The sequence below is a fragment of the Microtus oregoni genome, unplaced genomic scaffold (assembly GCF_018167655.1).
Source record: "Microtus oregoni isolate MIOR12 unplaced genomic scaffold, Mior012 000000F_ref0000247, whole genome shotgun sequence".
NCBI lineage: Eukaryota > Metazoa > Chordata > Mammalia > Rodentia > Cricetidae > Microtus > Microtus oregoni.
In genome coordinates this window covers 26,160,403-26,180,814 of record NW_024543059.1, presented here as the reverse complement: position 1 = coordinate 26,180,814, position 20,412 = coordinate 26,160,403, and the positions used below count along the sequence as shown (strand labels likewise).

The 20,412-nt window shown below is 43.4% G+C and overlaps 1 protein-coding gene across 4 annotated transcripts in view; it reads right to left on the bottom strand.

The window, feature by feature from the left end:
- The window catches only part of Lrrc28 (leucine rich repeat containing 28), a 101,985-nt gene that overhangs the window by 63,332 nt on the left and 18,241 nt on the right, over nucleotides 1-20,412 (bottom strand). For 3 of the 4 annotated variants that reach the window (XM_041657960.1, XM_041657979.1, XM_041657989.1), the window contains exons 4-5: nucleotides 14,406-14,443; nucleotides 13,432-13,569 (exon numbers count right to left, since the gene is read on the bottom strand). In XM_041657960.1, the coding sequence (XP_041513894.1) occupies nucleotides 13,432-13,569; nucleotides 14,406-14,443 (176 nt within the window). The remainder of the gene's footprint in view (nucleotides 1-13,431; nucleotides 13,570-14,405; nucleotides 14,444-20,412) is intronic. The other variant, XM_041657971.1, reaches the window with a different exon arrangement.

Here is a 20,412-nt window from a genome sequence, read left to right as displayed (position 1 = left end):
GTGTGTATATTACCTCTGCTGGAAGGGTGACCCTTTGGTGTTGTCACAACACGCATTTTGATATTACTCATCTTTAGTTCGTTCGTTTTGTGGATTTTCCTTGGAAATAGTTACAACATCTTACCAATTTCCTCATTAATGAGCTCATTTTCCTCATTAAAAGCTTTATGACATTTAAAGTCCTCAGCTGTGTGAGAACCAAAAACTTAAGATTTTTCGTAAACATGATGCTCTGACACCCAAATGGATGCAGAACTTCAGAATGTACCAAGAAATCTTACAATGCGATACCAAGAACACAAACAACTAGAGGCTGTGAAAGGGCTTGGCAGATCAAGTGTTCAATCCACACAGATGCAGGGGCAGCTCACTTGTAATGTCATGCCAGGCACATCCAGAGACACCTGGAGCTAGATGGTTAGTGAGACCAGTCACACCGAGAGACTATCCCTCAAAGACAAAGACGAAGCATGATCAAGGAATACTTCTGATATCAATGTTAAAAATCCACACGGACATAAAGAAGGAAAAAAAAACCTATTTTATGGTTAAATATCTGAAATAAATACCAAAGAAATGGCAAATAAATCCATAAAATATATTAGTTTTTAGTTAGTAAAATGCAAACCAAAGCTGCCAAAAAGATCCTACTACGTGGCCAGTGGAGCAAGGACAGTGGAAAAAGATGGATGTACCAAATGTTAACATGAGAAGACAGAACTAGATGGAACCTTCACCATTGCTATCAGGAACGTAATGGCACAGCCACTTTGGAAAACGGATTAGAAATTTCACTAACCAGATAGCCCAGCAGCAATTCTATTCAGAAGTATTTGTGGAAGAGAAAGGAAAATACAAGTCCACAAAGACGACTTCCCAGGCAGTGGTGGCGCACGCCTTTAATCCCAGCACTCCAGCACTTGGGAGGCAAAGGCAGGCGGATCTCTGTGAGTTTGAGGTTCGCCTGGTCTACAAGAGCTAGTTCCGGGACAGTTAGGACTATACAGAGAGACCCTGTCTTGAAAAACAAAACAAAAACAAAAAGGTAGTATATTCGTCTGTGTGTATATGTGTGGGCACATGGTTCATAGTGCACATACAGAGGTCAGAGGACAATTTGTGGACACCAGTTCTCTCCCCCACCATGTGTACCCTGTGGACTAAACTCAGGTTATCAAGCTTGGTGGCAAGTACCCATATCTGCTGAGTCATATTACTAGGCTTGCTATTTGGTTCTTAGATAGCTAAATAACAGAGAGATTTGGCCTCTGCAAAATACAACTTCAATAATGCCACAGAATCCTATCACGGTGAAGAAATCTATCTCTAAGAAAGTCATTTCCTAGCTTCAGACCACAAGAAAAATGTCACCAAAACAGGTCTGTGTTGTCTGCTGTTGTGACACTATACTGGAGAAAATCAACTTGAAGGACAAAGAAGTATCCAGGTCACGGTGTTAGAAGTTTCACTCCACGACACGAGGCTCTGCTATTTCTGTGGCCTGGCCGGCTGAGCATCATGGCAGGGAGCATGTGGTACAATAAGCTGCTCCCTTATGGCAGCTGGAAATGAGAGAGGGGGTGGGGCTGGGAACAAGATATACCCTTCAAAGACATGCACCCAGAAGCTTTCTTCCTCCAAGTGGGCCAGGTCTCCTCGGGCTTCGACTGCTTCCCAAGAGCACCACCAGCTGGAGGCCAAATCTCAAACTGAAGGACATCCAACCCACCATAGCAAGATGCCAGGCTTTAACTCGCTCCAGATCATACAGAGAGCAGGGATGTCAGCAGACCCGGCCCAGGAGCAGGGGGAATACACAACTAACCCCTGCACTGGTCATCAGCCAGCAGACCCGGCCCAGGAGCAGGGAATACACAACTAACCCCTGCACTGGTCATCAGCCAGCAGACCCGGCCCAGGAGCAGGGGATACACAACTAACCCCTGCACTGGTCATCAGCCAGCAGACCCGGCCCAGGAGCAGGGGAATACACAGCTAACCCCTGCACTGGTCATCAGCAAATAAGGGCATTCATTTTGCTGCTTCCTCACCCCAGCAGCCAAGACTCTTGACACCAAGGGTTTTTTGTTTGTTTTAATCTATCAACAAATGCACAGAGAAAACTGAGACTGCTGTAAAATCATCAAAGCATCTGAGGAAAACGGTGATTTGAAAGATTAAACAAAGCACTTCAATGCCAAGGGTTGCTAACAAGCAATATCAAACTGCATTTCTTTAATTGCTTCTCATTACATCGACTCCCAGGCAAATTGTAAGGTTTTTCATTCATTAAAATAATCATTAACCATAAAATCACTTACAGAATAGATCATCAGATTTAAATGAAAACCTTTAACAGGGTTAAGACACAATTTGCAGATGAAATAAAGCAACAATTATGCTTCCGATAATAGGCTCAAACAACAAATGAAATATAAAACCTATTGCTTCAACTTAAAACATTCCTTTTAAAGATATATGTATTCCTGCTATATATGCTACCAGCTCTGTTTTCTTCAATTATCAAATCTGACAGGAAACTCTAATTTTCTGGCAACGTCACCAGCAGTAGTGGTATACTGATGTCAAGGCAGAAAAATCAACTTAGGCTGTCATAAAATAATTATGCATCTAGGTCTTATTCCCTGTTGAAAACAACTGAAGGGAGAAAGGGTTTATATGGCTCACAATTCCAAATCAGAGCCCACCAGTGCAGGGTAGCCAAGGCAGCAGGCACTAAAAGCTAGCGCTCTGATGTCATTCAGGGTGGACACTAGCGCGTGCATTCTAGCGCTCTGCTGCCGCTCACAGTGGACACTAATACATGCTAGCGCTCTCCTGTCGCTCACAGTGGTTAGATGCTCCCACCTAAGTCAACAGAATCAGAATAAACCCTAGAGACCAACCTAATCTAGATGATCTTTATGGACACTGCCCTCCAGGGTAATCTAGACTGTGTCAAATTGACAAAGCTATCACAACATGAAAATATAATCCTTGTTTATGTGCCCAGATATACTTTGTTTTCATAGTTTGGTTAATGAATGCAATACATCAAACACTACCACACAAGAAAGCTGTGTTTGATACCTGAAAGCTCTTTATAATAAAAATGGTACAAGTTCTGCCAAAACTTCAAAAGATTTAATAGGAACTGCTCCATGCTACCTCTAAAGTATTGAAAGTTGACTTAGATACAAACATACTCACTCTCTGAGGGCTCACGAACAGGCTGTACCTAAGAAAATATATTTCATTATCTTCAAGAAAAATCACCCCAGAACATTAAGAACACTTCTATTTTAATCAGGCAGTTAAAATATTCTAACTTCTTGGTTTTCAACATTAAAAATGGTTATAAAGCTGGGACAGGTTTTCATCATAGCAGACACAGCTACTTTTACAACTTACTGTAACTAAGGAAACATTTCATCAAGTCTGAGAGAATGCTGACTCATCTGCAGTGCATGTTGCACACTTAGGAGATGTGTGTCTGCTTCCACAAACCACTAACACACCAGCTTGGTCCCTGAAGGTGGACTGTTTCTCCTTCTTTTGTTTTGAGACAGGGTTTTGTTGTATTGGAACTCACTCTGTAGACCAAGCTGGCCTCAAACTCACAGAGATCCACCTGCCTTTGTCTCCCAAGGGCTGGGATTAAAGGCACAAGTCACAGCCTACTGAGGCAGTTGACCTCAGTAGCATCACTGCAGCCCCTACACAGGACCAAGCCTGAGAAGCCCTCCGCAGTACCAATTCCTTGCATCAGACAGAAGCATCAAGTGCAGGGACTCTGACTAGGGCATTAGCTGTGCTGATGCTTCTCCATAGAGGAATAGTCCATGCGTATAAACTCAGTGTGCCGTGGTCAGCAGCAGGACAGATGACAGAGGCGTCAAGTCTCAGGCACCAACTTTGCTTCTCTTGCTTTCTAAAATTATTTTTAAAACATACTGTCACAATAAACTTGTTGAACTGCCACAGTTTTGAGACATTTGGCAAGTTCTTCACCATTTTCCTTCACACCTTCCCTAAAAAGGACTTATTTTCTGTATTCCACACTGAGAAGGATAAAACATTTTTTCTTTAAAAGAATTTTAATGGCCATTTTTATCCTCTGCTTTTAGCCAAATTGTCAAAGTTTATAAAAATATATAAATACAAATTAAAGGCCTCAGTTCCATGTTTTTTTCTGAAAAAGCTATGTGTTTCATTTAATTCCATATACTAAGATAATTTTATAATAACACCTAAATAAAGTATTTGCATAAAGCTCCTTATACCTAATTATGCTATAGAGGTCACACTGGAAGTCTGTAATGGCCACTCAAAACACAAGCTCTCAATGTGACCTGAAGACAAACCCCCTGGAAGACCGAGGAAGACAGCTAGCTGTTGCCCCTTGTGCTGTTTCCCAGCTCTCTACTGAAATAATAACTAGTCATCCTATACACCCAATTCTTCTCTCCCCTATCTGTCCAGCCTCTTCTTTGGAAGAAATAGTAGAATATTCTCTCCTTTGCAGCCTGAATTCAGATTCCCATTTTCTCTAGTATGCAGCAGGGTTAATCTTACGAAGCAAGAGGAAGAGTAAGTCTCCCAAGTCAGGTTGTCGACACGCAGTGTGACCACACTCGTGTGGCTGGTGACACTGGAGGACTGCTTTGCAGAGGAACCATTTCTCAGATGCGTTTTCAATAACAAAGAGGTGGGAGGCTGAACCCCACTACCTGTGATGATGTCCAATCAAGGAGAGTAATCTGGGGTAAAGAGACTAGCTCCTGGGGCACAGCAGGCACAATATGGTACTTTGTGTTCTGAGATTTCACAAAGAAGGTGCGAGGAGGGCTCAATGGGCTGGTAACTAAGTCCACAGGACCAGTGTTCCTGGGCCAACGCAGCGAACCTGCGCACAGGCAAACACGGTGGCAGCTGGAGTGGGAGCCGCACTTCTAATCAGTGGAGCACCTGCCACAGTTTGCCAGCTGGAGCCGGTGCCACAGTTGCCTAGTCTGTATCAATAAAATTTAACAAGCAGGGTGGCAAGCAACAGGGAGCCCAGAGGATAGAGCATTGGGTCTTCTGCGACCTCTGCAAAAGGCCAATCCTTTGCCTTCACAGTGCTCAAGCTGCTTTGGTGGCAGCAGGATGGCCCTAAAAAAGGTACAACCGAAGCTCAAGGCAGCAACAGGGGTAAGTGGAACAAAATACATTTAAGGAAAAAACTATCACATCTGAAGGCCGAGTTTCAGTGCTAAGACAGGGGGCACAGCTGTGTGTGCTGGCTACATGAAGGACATAGCTCTGTGCTTGCACATGCTTTTAGCTGCTACAGCACAATCAGTTCATGTTTTTAATTTGAGCTAAAAAGCCCTTCCTTTTTTGGTATGCAAAACAGCTTTTCAAGGATTAAAGCATAAAAAAAATAGTCTGATTTATAAGCCAGATGCAAGTAACATCTTTGCAGGCGTATGGTCACTTTTGTTGTTTGTCACCGTAACCTCTCACGGAGTTCTAGGAAAGTGACCGTCACGGTAGTATGAAGCATGCTTATTGGAGGATTAGCTAGTTTTTCTGTCTTTACAACAGTGAACCACAAAGCATTTGGCAACTGTACCCGCACTGGTGGGATTTTCCCCCAATAATATCTTATTTATTTGTGTTAATGTTTCTCTTCATAATGTATGATGTGACTTTGTACCAAATTAGAAAAAGTCATCTAAAGACTATTAGTTTAGATTAGTTCAAAAGCAAATACTGTTACAGTTTTGGTGCTGTGATTAGAAAAAAACTAACATATAAATGTTTTTAAAGTGTTATAAACCCAATAAACATGATAGAAGGTAAGTAAACATGAGAAATCAAACAGTAGTATCTAAGAGAAATTTTGATGGCAGGCATGGCAGGGCAATTGAAAACAGACTCACTTCCCACCCAAACAGAATAAAACTAAATCAAAAGACATCGGGGCAGCTGTTTGAATCAATGAACATGCAGCACTAAACTATGATCCTTGGAACACGGGAAACCAGGAGGCCCACCGTGGACTTGGAACACGGGAAACCAGAAGGAGGCCCACTGTGGACTTGGAACACAAGAAACGAGAATGAGGGCTAAGAGATGGCTCATTGGTTAAGAGCACAGGCTGCTCTTCCAGAGGTCCTGAGTTCAATTCCCAGCAACCACATGGTGGCTCACAACCATCTGAAATGAGATCTGGCGCCCTCTTCTGGCGTGCAGGCATACATGGAGGCAGAATGTTGTATACATAATATAAATAAATAAATAAATCTTCAAAAAAATAAGCTTTAAAAACAAAAAAGAAACGAGAACGAGGCCCACAGTGGACTTGGAACACAAGAAACGAGAACGAGGCCCACCGTGGGCTCGGAACACGGGAATGAGAATGAGGTCCATTGTGGGCTCAGAACATGGGAATGAGAACGAGGCCCACCGTGGGCTCAGAACACGGGAATGAGAACGAGGTCCATTGTGGGCTCAGAACACGGGAATGAGAACGAGGTCCATTGTGGGCTCGGAACACGGGAATGAGAACGAGGCCCATCGTGGGCTGGGCTTTCCCATATGCAGCACATTCCGGGCCATGGAACAGGGAAGTGGACCGCAAACAGCCCAACTTCACAAAGCTGAAAAAGTAGAAGGCAGAGTTCCAGACAAACAAAACACCTGGAAAACGCAGAAAAGGGTACCTAAGAAAAAGCTGCAGAAAGGTGAAGAATGGGCCATGGTCTGAATGCTTACGCCCCTCAAAATCCACGTTGAAACCTCTTCACAGTGCAACTGGGCTACAAAGGGAGGCCTTGTGACAGGACTAGGTCTCAATGAGGCCTCTTGCCTCTTCAATCATGAGAAGACAGTAAGGAGATGCCATTCTGCCTGTACACTAGCAAGCAGCCTTCCCCAGACACCACATCTGCTGCCCCTGGATTGTAGGCGTCGCAGCCTCCAGACCCATGAGAGAGGAACTTGCAGCCTTTAAGCCATGCAGTGTTCCCTACTGCAACTGGGTGGATTAAAGCAGAGAAGTAGAACAGCAGCTGTAGATCACAAGGAGAGTCGGGTAGAGGACAAGATGATGCATGCCACCCAACAGTTGTCACCCAACAGGAGAGAACTCATGCCTGGTACTGGAAACTTCATCAGCTTCTCAGAGCCAGTCAGTCATGGACCTTAGGAAAGATTCTTCGACCACCACTTTGCTAGATCAGCATGATTCCTTAACTACATTCTAAATCTTATTCTTATACCCACAGGTAAGCAGAGCTACCACCTCTCAGCAAAGAAGCCCTTCTTTATACCAAATGGGGACCATCACAGAAAACCACAACTGGACACGATGAAGAGATCAACAGATCATGGGGAGCCTAGTCCCAACAGATACATCTACAGTACAACTCCTGTGTCTATGGCTCAGGGAACATCATAGAAGAGGGGGAGGAAATACTGTAAGAACCATAATACCAGGAAGTCAGCTGTGAAACAGTTTCTCCTGGAACTGACTGCATAAACAAGATCTGAGCAATGACAGTATCAATGTTATGTCATATGTGTTAATGTGGATGGGGTGGGGGTGGGGGAGTTTAGTTTAAGAGGTCTCACCATAAAAAGGAACTGCAGACAAGAAATGAAGGCTGGGAGGAGAATTAGGCCCTCTCTGGAATGAGCCTCCTTATTGGTTGTCCAATGCATAATGGTCAATCTTGAAACCATAGACATATCAACAAAATGAACTCAACTGATTGCAATTATGTATATGTGTACACACACATACATATAGATGTGCGTGTATGTGCGTGTGTGTGTGTGTAACACTAAAAATAAAAAAAAAAGAGGTAGTCAACTTGAAAGGAGTTATAGGGGAGGAAAGGAAGGAGAAAAGTGATACAATTGTATTTCAATTAAAAGATTAAAACAACAGCAAAAACCCTTAACAAAAAACAAAGTTCTAGTGATATGTAAAAAATACCAACCAATCTAACATGTAATGAAGCCCCACAAAGAAGAAACGTGATGCAGAAAAATATTTGAAGAAATGACAGAAAACTTTCCATGCTGGGAATAAAAAAAACAAGAAAGAGAATTATTTTTAAAGCTACATGGAAACACATCACAGATAAACTATGGTACCAAAGTTAATGAAAATGCCTTCATGCAGTAATAGTAAAAAAAAAATTCATGGGAGTGATGGAATGAATTAACAAGAGACTTTTTATCACATGCAGTGGAGGGCATCCTTAAAGAAAGCCAACTTAAAATCCCATAGTCAGAAAAGTCAAAGATGACATTTTTACTAAAACAAAGACAAGCAAACTACCCTGCAGAGACGGCTCATTGTCCGTACACAGACCTGCACTACAGGAAATAGTTATGGAAGTGCTTCAGCTAACGAGCAATGCATACAACACAAGCCATCCAGAGGAAAGAGTGAAGAGCTTTGTACACTTTAATATATACAGAAATAAAAGTGTCTGCTGTAAGAGCACTGAGGAGGGGGGTACATGGAAACATGAAGGCATCGGGTGTCTCCTTAGCTCGGGGTGCATATTGTGAGCCCTAGAGAAAAACTATCACAGGAAATTAAATGCAACACTGAAACATATACAAGTAATCCAAAAGAAAACAGGACACAGAAGAACCACAACCTATGGTGGCCGGATATGGGAAGGGCAATTTCAAAATATAGACACTGGGATGGCAAGATGACTGACTGGGTCAAGGTGCTTACCAGCAAGTCCAGTGACATGAGTTTGATCCCCAGGATCCACATGTGGAAGGAAAGAGCAACATCTTCAAGTTGTCCTCAGACCATCATATGCGTGCCTTGGCAAACACACGCGCGCGCGCGCACACACACACACACACACACACACACAATACACACACATGTACACACACACACACACACACAAATTTAACTGTAAAATAAAGTTAAGAAAGGGCTGGAGCAATTGTTCCAAAGTCATGAGCACGCCCTGCTCTTCAAAGGACAGAGGTTCTAGCCTCAGAACTCACATGGGGGCTCACAACCCTCTGTGACTCCAGTCCTAGGAGATCCAGTGCCCTCTTCTGGCCTCTGCAGGTACCACACACATGTGGTGCACAGACATATACAGAGATAAAAAAGTCCATGAACATAAAATTATAAAATATAAAAAAGAGAAAAAATACAATAGAAAAGTCATAAGAGATCACCATTCTCCTGTAATAACCAACACAAGCTAGGTGTGCCATGTAACTGTAGCTCCTAAATTCATCAGCAACTGAGGTGGCCTTTGTCATAAGCTTACTTCAATAAGTGACAAGACCATTTTAAAAGAAATCTCTGGCTTCTGGGCCCTGACTGAAAGAAAGAGAGGAAAAGGAAACCTGCCCCAAGTCCAGCTGTGGAAGTCTGAAAGGGGCATTCCTGGCTCTCCTTCCTCCCTCTCTATTTCTCTCTCTCTCCCTCTCTCTGATGCAATTTTCCCAAGGCACATGAGGCTTTCAGCTAGGGAAAACAGGAGGATGGAGATAATAAGAAAGCCAGGAGAACCTTCTGTGAGCAGGAACTCTTCAGAATACAGTGAAGCCAGTACAGGCCACAGCGGGACTGGGGCGAGGGCAGATGGAAGAACATTTCTCAGCAATTAGAAAATGCCAATCACCAACATGTAAACCAGGAAGCTATCTCCTGCAAATCAAAGGAAAGCTCTGAACAGCCTATAAACACACAAGGAGGTATTTGTCACTCTCAGGCAAGAGAAAAACACAGACTAAATACAAAATAAAAGAACTTTTTTTTTATACCTAATAACCTAGCTAAAAACAAGCAGGAGAAGCACATGGGAAAGACTTCACTGGAAGGAGGGGCCTGGGGCCTCCTACACACCCGTCGGCCACTCTGAAGACTGCTAGGAAGTGTTTTATAGAGTTAAATGTACCCTATGAAGCAGCCACTTTTTCACTCTTAAGATATTTTACTCCAAAGAAATAAAAAGGTATATCCACAAAAAGTCATGTTCCCTTACAGTTTATCAGCTTTATTCATATGAACATAAACATTTGAAAAATCTGTATGCTCATCAAGAGGAAGTAAATACGTATGCAATGGAGGTACTACTCTGAAATAAAAAAGAACAAAGTACAGATATGTGCATCAGCATGAATGCCACTCAAAACGATTCTCAGTGAAAGAAGCCGCATACAGGGAACACACATTAGGGCAAGAGAGGGTAATGAAATATGTGACGGGGCTGGAGAGATGGCTCAGAGGACTGGCTGCTCTCCCAGAGGTTCTGAGTTCAATTTCTAGCAACCACATGGTGGCTCACAACCGTCTGTAATGAGACCTGTGCCCTCTTCTGGCCTGCAGGGGTATGTGCAGGCAGAACACTGTATAATAAATTAACAAATCTTTAAAAAAAATATGATATGAAAACACAAGAGACCACTTGGAGGAAAGAATGGAGATAGGCAGAGCGGGAAGAAGAGGGTAGGGGCAATAAGAACGATATAATAACATATGAATGAAAATGTCTTAGTGAAACCCATGCCTAACTGATGTGTGATTATTTGGGTATGAGTGGTCAGAAAAATGAATGAACAGTCTCTGCCTAGAAAATGGCACCAAACATGGCGCAACTACATCCATGTAAAACCTAAGAGAGCTTGGGAAGGAATTCTAGACACACACACACACACACCAAAAAAAAAAAAAAAGAGTTAAGCACGGCTTGTTGGTATCACATAGAAGAACACCAATTATGTTATAAAAGGTAAAGCGGTGGCAAACAGAATGGTCAACAGCATACAGGGACATCCTGGCCATGATGCTATGACTAACTCTGACATCCGAGGCATTAACAGGAGAGTGTGGTGCACGACGCGGTACCGAGGCGACAAGGTCAATATGCTCCAGCTCCAGCCTCAGACAAGCAGCTCGGGCCTTGTAGGCGAGAGAAGTGTGGAACGGTAGGCTGCAGCTCACAGAAGCCAGCGAGAACGAGCTCAAGTAGAAAGCCTGCGTGACTCAAGAACAGAGCCAGTGGAATACTGAAGGAGAGCAAGGTGAGCCAACCTACTGAATACTTCCCCCCTTTTTATTCTAATACACCTGTCTATCACCTAGCACCCGAGAAGATATCACAATGCAGTATAATAATTCAGAAGATAAGGCAAACCGATTTTGACACCTGCTATACCCATTCTTCCCCCATTCTCTCCCTCCCTCTCTCTTCCAGACTTCCCAGGGAGACGTTGCTTCTGCTTCTGCCAGGCACCCACACGGGGAGCAGGCGAGTGATGAGAAGGCAAAAGCACAACACAGAGAACAGCAGTACTGCAGTCCAATAGAAGAGGGAGAGGATTTGTAGAAGATGGGTATTAATCAAGAACTGCTCTCTAGTTATCATGTAAGCCATAGGTAAGTTTCAGAATCTGACAGAACCCTGGGCTCCATGGCAATCTGGACTTGAAAAGACCAGAAACTTAAGAACAGTCCTGACAGCCAGGCTATTATACAGGTGCCCGTGTTAATTCTACATCCTGAATAGTTTTCATTTTTCAATTAGTGGCTATGAAATAATTTTTTCAGGCACACACACACACACACATGCACATGCCAGCACATACCGCATATATACTAAGCAAACAAACTTCCACCAAGCAGTGGTGGCGCAGGCCTTTAATCCCAGCACTCGGGAGGCAGAGGCAGGCGGATCTCTGTGAGTTCGAGGCCAGCCTGGTCTACAAGAGCAAGTTCCAGGACAGGCTCCAAAGTTACAAAGAAACCCTGCCTCAAAAAACAAACAAACAAACAAACAAAAATCTACCATAGTAAGCTGGAAAGCTTTTGAGGGAACTCAGCATGGCAAACAGCTACCTAACAATATAGACTATACAGAAGGGGCTGCCATAGCATATCAGTTAATGAGGTCAACTGCCACCAATGCCACCAAAGAAGAACAACCACTGAGACCCTCCCCTTCTTTTCTTCAATCTATGTTCAAATACCGCCAAACATTTGGGAGAGCTTTAGACCTGGTCCAACCAATCAAATATCTGAAATCACATCACAATGAGCTGTGTGGATGTGGGGCAAGGAAGTAGGAGGGCCTGCCCAGCATTAACAGGATGCCCAGGAAGAAGAGCACCTACTCCTGGCCTGGCACCATGGCACATGCCTTTCATCTCAACACTTAGGAGGCAGAGAAGGGCGGACCTACAGAGTTCCAGGACATCCAGGGCTACACAGTAAAGCCCAGTCCCAAAACAAAACAAACAAACAAAACCTACTCAAGGCTCTCCTATTTAAAACACACAGCTGTTACAGAATAAAATATCACTCAAAACAAGAAGAGCCAGGTGTAGACAATAGAAATAAAGCTAGGAAACTAAAATAAGAAACCACACGCCTGAATTCCTGTGGCACAGAAGTGCAGATAAAACAAGTTCTGTGAAAGCAGTCAGGAGATGTATACCTTCAGCGGTTACTAAGAGGCAGTCAGATGGCGTTAGAACACCATTAACTTCTGGGAATGCACTGGAAGGAAATGATCACATCCCACCACAAAATGTGATGCACAGGAAAGAACAAAGAACAGAACACCCACATGGAACAAAAGCACTCCGTGCTCTTGCTTGCATATACGCAGGGTTTGCAAACATGCATTAGACCCATGCATTACATTCTTTGTCTTTGATTTTGGGGACAGGGTCTCTTGTATCTCAGGCTGGCCTTGAACCCACCATGTAGCCAAGGCCAACTGTGAACTTCTGATCCTCTTGCGTTACTGTACGTGGTTTGTACAGTGCTGGGGATTGAACTCAGGGCTTCATACATGCTAGGCAAGCACTCTCCCAACTGAGCTACAGTCCCAGCCCCTACTATGCATCTGTTAGTGTCAAATATGGAAGCTTCTATCTCTGCTGTTACATTTTCTAGGCAGTCTTCAAAAGAGCACTTAATCCCCTGCTATCTAAAAGGAGAAAGTGAAATCTGGAATGATCAGACACCACCCGTGCGTGATAAGCCTCGAAATCCACGTTCTTTACTGACTCGAAAGTGTTTGCACTGAATATAGTTGGAAGCGGTGAGACTTGTTATGAGGTTATATATTACTTACCCTCTTAATACTATTTTTACAAAAAATACCATAAGCCTCTGAGTTCACTCTCACACAAGCATCTTGCCCAGCAGTGGCGGGAGGGGACACTGATCATGACGCACTCCCGCAGTGGCCCTAAGACAGAAACACTATCTCCTTACATTTACGCCAGAAGAACCCTTGCTTATGTTTCACCTGCATTCATTCCTTTGTTTCGTCTTACATAAACAGACACTTGCAAATGCATCTATATATCCCACTGCTGGGGCATAGAGTGATAAAAACAGAGTCGTAGCACACAAGAAACTATACAAACAGGGATTACCTGGAGGTAGGAATTGTAGTTGGTTGTTAGCTAATCGAAGATGACGCAAGGCTCTCAGACGACCAATTTCCGGGCAAACAATCTCTAAGGCATTGTCACTAAGATCCAGACACTGGAGTTTTACAAGGGACCCAATGGCTTCCAAGAGAGAGAGAGAGGGAAGGCAGAATGAGTGGGAGGCAAGTGGTCCTGGGTGAAATGCTCAGTCTTCCCTCTCCCCCTTGGACTGACAAAGCAGGAGAGCGAAGCTATGAAAGTGATAGATATTTACACCCTGAGATAAAATGCAGCTTAACAAGGGAACAAAGAAACATGCTACACCAGTGGGGGAAATGTGTGATTAAAGAAACCATTCAAAGATGAGCCCAGCTGTGATGGCAAACTTCAGTAGCCACTGACCAGGGAGCTGAGGGGAGGGCAGAGCCTGAGGCCAGCCAGGACATAGGAGTCTGCTCTCAGATGAACTAAGAGCAGGGGCCGGGCAGTGGCTCAGTTAGTAAGAGTGTGTCACGCAAGCAAGGAAACCTGAGCTCACTAACTGGCCTTCCAGACTAGACTACTTGGTGAGCTCCAGGCCAGGCCAGTGAAAGATTTCCCTCAAATAAAACAAAACAAAAAAAGGAAGGCATCTGAGGAGTAAGTCACATGGTTGTCCTCCCACACATGCAAACTTTGAAGGAATGTATGATTTTCTGTGTAACTAAAGTCTGAGTTTGTTGCATTTAGCACTTGCTTCACTGAGAGATCTTAGATCTAGAGATCGATCTGGCCATTCACTGGCCTCTTAGCCTCATCTACTTAGCCGTAATCCTTAACTGGACTCACATTTTCAAAGCAAACCAATTAAGGAGACCTTTAGGTTAAAATTCCCTAACACGCTAACCAAAATGGGTTTAAAAAGATAACTTCATCCACTCACAAAGCAATATATAAACTATATAGCTTTCAAACTAAAAAATTCTAAGTATGCTTACCTTCTGGGACCACAACTATGTTATTTGAGTGAAGGTACCTGTGACAAAAGGGGGAGGGAGAGAGCAGCTGTTATTATTCAGTATTTTGTCAGTAATCAGTTAATACAAACTGTATGAAAACTTATCAAACATAAGGCAAAACTTCCTTTCATACTGTGATGTCAACCCAAACACACAGATATTACAACTAAGTCATAGCTTATGCTAAATCACAAATATCAAATCTGTCTTTCAACTTAGTCCTTTTAAAATCATTAATACAAAAAAATGAGGTATTTTCCAGCCTCATTAAAAAATTACTAATTTCTCTAGCTCATTTAAATTATTCAGGTTTTCAGAAATACATCTACTGTGTAAAACAGATATCAACACCTAGTGAGTAAAAGGAGATGCCAGTTTTAGTTTCTAAAATGTAACTTAGATATTTCTAACTGGCTCAGCTGTTACTGTTACAGGGGAGCTGGGTTCAGTTCCCAGCACCCACTTGTTGGCTCATCACTGTCTTAATTTCAGTTCCTGGGACCAAACAACCTTTTCTAAACTCCACTGGTACCAGGCACACATGGGCACATACTTACTTGCAGGGAAAACACTCAAAGAGGGGGAAAAAAAAAAGAAAAGAAAAAAGAAACCCTTAAAGCTATCTCTCGTTGGCATGCTTACTGTAACCCAAGAGCAGGGATTAAATGTTCACTGAAGCATCTGTAGACACTCAGATGCCAACGCACAGAGATTTTACTTCTCAGCAAATGGAACTTCTTTAAAAAGACCTGCAAGCCCGGGCAAGCCAGAGTTATCACATTTTCGCACTGAAGTATCTTTGGCACACTCTTGTGGAGACTCCAGGTACCATCAGAAACAAGATATTTAGAGCCAGACACAGTGACTGCCAGAGATCATACAGTAGTAATAGAAGAAAATAGGCTTCATTGCTGATTTTGAGGTAAGAAAACTAGAGTTTAGAATGATGTATTTTCAAATCAATCAAATCCCCAAAGGTATTTTAAAATATAACTTAGAAAATTTCTTTTGCATTAAAAATCTTTAGTGAACGTTAAATGTCAGGGAGCACAGAATAACACAGAAAGTAATTTTGTGAAGCTGTTTCTATGCCAAATTAAACCAGCCTTGTAGAGGATGTTAACCTGTGGGTTTTGAAATCAGCTAAGCCCAGACACTCTCAGATGTGAGACTTTACCCTCCAGAAAATACCTAAAGGCTTTTCACTAATGGTTCTTAAGGTCTGAAACCAGCTTTTCAAAAATGGTTATGAAGAGAAGCAGTCAAGTATTGTGATCAATATCGCATGCTCAAACTCCCCAGCAGAACAGAATAAACCCCTCCATAGAACAGAGAAGCAAGCACACCTGACCACCACCTGACCAACAAGTGACATTTCCTCTCAAGTTTCCACTATCATTATCCCACTGACTGATAGAAGAGAGACCTGAGCCTAGAGGCTGGCCTTCTCGCCAGTTAGTCAAGCAACAAAGCCTTCTCCTTTGGCAAAAGTCCACGCTGTAGTTTTGGCTTCTGTGTTTGCCAGGCAGCAGCAAGCCCTCGCTTGATAACTATGTGACTCTATCTAACCAAGTGCACACTCTAGAATAGACTCATTCTTCGTTCTGTGTATACGAACTGATTACACATTTTAAACGCAATCCTTTTGGAAGCATTCTTGATTAAGGTTCTTTGTGCCAAAAGACTGTAAATAAATGTGCAGGCACACACACTACAGTATGCAAATCTGCATTTGTTGTGCAGAGAAGCCAGATGCCATCACATAAAAATAGAGGCAGAGCCCGGCTTTAAACACTGTTTCAACAAAATACGTGCCTGCATTTCTACCTATGAAAACGGCCAAGTCAAAATATATACTAAAGTACCCCCTATTATGACTGAAATTTAAAAACACATTTTAACACACTAAATGTGTCTATAATGAAGACGGCATAAAGCACTACAACGTTCCTGATCCTTTCTACACATCAGAACCATCAGGGTCTTCAAAGATCTTCCATCAAGCATCAAGTGAAACAACCTGAATTCCACAAATAATTCTAAGATACAACCAAGTGAGAATTCACCTAGAACAGGCAGCGAGCCCCTCTGTGATAACTGGGTGAAAGGTATTCCAGAACACTGTACTGTGTTTACTTCACCTTCATAGTCATGTGACCACAGGGACACCCGCCCCCCCCCCCACACACACACCTCCTAATTTATAATCACAAAAGAGAGCCTGTGGACCTCTCTCTGGGAATTAGAGCTCTGGTGACCTGGCACTCTTAGAGGGGTGCTTGTTGGGGCAGCGAGCCTGCAGCTGTGTAGTCAGAGGGCTTCTGTGATCACAGCCTCAGGACCTTCAATTCTATCTGCTCTTTTTAATCTCAGAGTCACTGAAATCTCCTTTCAAAATAACTAGTTTTCATCCCGTTTGGCTGAATGCAGCAGAAAATCAAGTTCAACGCTAGCACAGATGCCACTTTAAGGTACAGTTGCTGTGACAAATCTTGGTCATTCTGTCAGGGGTTATTTTTTGTTTGTTTGTTTGTTTGTTTTTTTATCAACTGAAACAAACTTTTACCCAATATGTTAATGTCAGTTTCCCAGTGTTGACAAATGCCCCATGGTTCTGTGATGTTAACCATGGGGGAAGCTGGGTTGAGGCTTATGGAGCACACTCTGTGCTATCTTTACAGCTTCCCTTAACTATGAATGCACTCTACGGCGAAGTTTTCTTTTTAATTGAAGGAACAGGACTTCCACTTCTAGGCCTGATGGAGTAACAGGGGCCAGACTGGCCTGACTGCTAAAAACGAAAATAGATGGGCTCTATGAAAGACAACAGGTGACTTCCTAAGAACAGAGCCAGCAAGGCAAGGCCTGTCATCACCAACTGTCTGGGGGATCCAGGGCCACAGCGGGGTATGGAGCCACTATGCCGCCTTGTCAGCTAGCAGCCGAGGGAAAAGAGTTCTGGAGACAATGGAACTCCACCTCACTCCACCCCACCCCAGCCCCTAAAGAAGCAACTCCAAAAAACATTAAGGATTTCTGGACTCTGCTGAATTCTAAATTGCACGTGCATAAGAGGCACTCCGGGCAGAGCAGGAGAAGAGCTATCAGCTGAACAGTCCACAAAGCTCTCTGGAGTGAGAGGCAGGCACTCAAGCATACTGTCAAACCCTGCACTTACCCAGGGCACTCGGGGGACATCCTAGACAGCCTGGGCATTTGCAAAGAAAGCTAACCTCTCCTTAGATCTGAGATTACATCTATTCTAAGAATGCCATACACAAACCAAACGAAAATGCCAGGAAACAGCAGAATCCAAAACACACACACACAAAAAAAAATGTAGACTATGTAAAACACAACTATGGGAAATTTATAAATCATAATCCAATAAGGAAAATGACCCAAACCAGAAAACAATTTTAAAAACCCAATCAATGGCTGGAGAGATGGCTCAGTGGTTAAGAGCATTGCCTGCTCTTCCAAAGGTCCTGAGTTCATTTCCCAGCAACCACATGGTGGCTCACAACCATCTGTAATGAGGTCTGGTACCCTCTTCTGGCCGGCAGACATACACACAGACAGAATATTGTATGCATAATAAATAAATATTTTTTTAAAAAAACCCAATCAATATAAATAAACCCACTATGCAAATAATTAGCAAACAAGAACATTTAATTAGCCATAATTATCATAATCAGGTATGTACCACCTAGTTTTGCATGTCAACTTGCCACAAGCCAGTGTCATCAGAGAGGAAGGCGCCTCAGTTGAGGAAATGCTTCCATGAGATCCAGCTGTAAGGCATTTTCTCAGTTAGTGATCACTGAGGGAGCACCCTTACGTGGAATTTCCTTCTGTATGAAAGATTTCCCACAACAGGGCCCAGCCCATTGTGGGTGATGGCATCCCTGGGCTGGTGGTCCTGGGTTCTATAAGAAAACAAGCTGAGCAAACCATGATGAGCAAGCCAGTAAGCAGCGCCCCTCCGTGGCCTCTGCATCAGTTCCTGCCTCCAGGTTCCTGTGCTGTTTGAGTTCCTGTCCTGACTTCCTTTGGTGATCAACAGTGATGATGAAGTATAAACAGAATAAACCCTTTCCTTCCCAACTTGCTTTTTGGTCCTGGTGTTCTGCTGCAGCAATAGAAACCCTAACTAAGATAGGATATTTAGATGAAATCTATGAACTATAAAATATAAAGAAAAATAAAATGTCTAGAGATCAAAGACATCTATGTAAAGAATGAAAATGCATAATATATAATCACTGTATGGCATTAACATACTAACCTACCTCAAGGGCAGAAAAATACAATTTATCAAAGCAGAAGCACAATGCAGAAAGATGCTGAAGAAGAACAGTCATGTCGATTACGGGGCATGTATTAAAAAGCTCGATGCACACACAGGAGTGTCACAGGTAGGGGCCAAAGGCAGCAGAGGGACTAAAAACACCTGATGCATTGATGTCAAGGATTATCCAAAGGTGAAGAAAATAAACCCTAGAATACTCAGTATACTCAAAGACGAAAAAGAAAACCACAAAGTTCAAGATCAAATTCTTCCGGAGTGGAATAAAAGCTGGAGGCTCCTGGGGCTGTGAGGGCGGCTCTGTGGAAGGCAGGGTGCTCACCTAGCACACAGAGTCCTGGGCGCCATCCCCAGTACCACCACAGAAAGAAGTTAATTTTAAAATTTTAAAAGGAAACTCTTCAAACCAGATCAAGAGGAGAAAAATATACCTTTACACAAAGGAATAAATTTAAGAGAAACAGGTGTATCTTGATAAAGTCCAAGCCAGCGGTAATGAACACCTCCACAATGCTGAAAGACAGGAATGCTAGCAATTAAGACCCTCATCCCAGAAAAGCATCACTCAAAAATACAGGAGGCGACCGAGACAACAGAAACACGACTTTTAGGGAAGGAAAAAGGAGAAAACCACTGAATCCCAGGCTTCCACTTGGAGATCAGAGCACAGTACGTGGAAACAAAACTGACACACTGGATTTTATTGAGGTGGCCAGCTTTTACTCTGCAAAAGAATGGAAGAGCTGAGCTGCGTCCTGGAAGATGGACTTGTAATGCGCTGGACAAGAAAAGCGCAGACTACATCAGGAATTATCAAACAGACAGTTGGGGCTCAGGTGACTAGCAGGAACATGAAAGACGTTCAGCATCACCAGCCATTAGGGAAACACAAATGAAGCCTCGCTGTGATAAACCACAGTCACATCAGAACGGCCGGAATGAGAACCAGGGACAACACCTGACACTAAGGAGGGAAGTCTTACTGCTTGTGACTGCTAATCTTTATTGTCAATTTTACCAGACAAAGAATGACCTAGGAGACTGCAGCGCACCTCCAGGTGTGCCTGTGAGGGCATTGCCAGCGAGAACTAACTGAGGAGAAAGATAGGCTTTGAGTGAGTGGTGCCGTCTCACGGGCAGGAGCCTGGCGGAAGAAGTAGAGTCTAAATGGTCTACATTCCCTGTTCTCTGCCCCCTTCCCACACATGGGAGAGCTGTCTCTGCCAGTCCCAGTGCTGAGCCACACCGCTACACCTTCCCTGATACTCACTGAAATCCCTCTGAAACTGTGAATCACAGTTAAGTCTCTCTGCCCCTAAGTCAGTGGTTCTCAACCCTTTTGGCAGGCCTCTATCAAAAGTATTTTCATTATGATTCTAACAGTAGCAAATTTACAGCTATGAAGCAGCAATGAAAATAATTTTATGTTTGGGATCACCAGAACACGAGGAACTGGATTAAAGGGTGACGGCACTGGAAGGCTGTGAACCGCTGCCCGAGTAGCATCTCTCAGGCATTTTGTCACGGCAGCACGTACAGCAGCTAACAAGCTGGGTGTGGTGGTACATTCCTGTACCTCAGCACGTGGCAGGTAGTCAGGAGGGAAGGAGTTTAAGGTCATTCTTGGCTACACAGCAAGTCTGAGGCCAAGCTGGGCTTGTGAGTTCCTGTTGG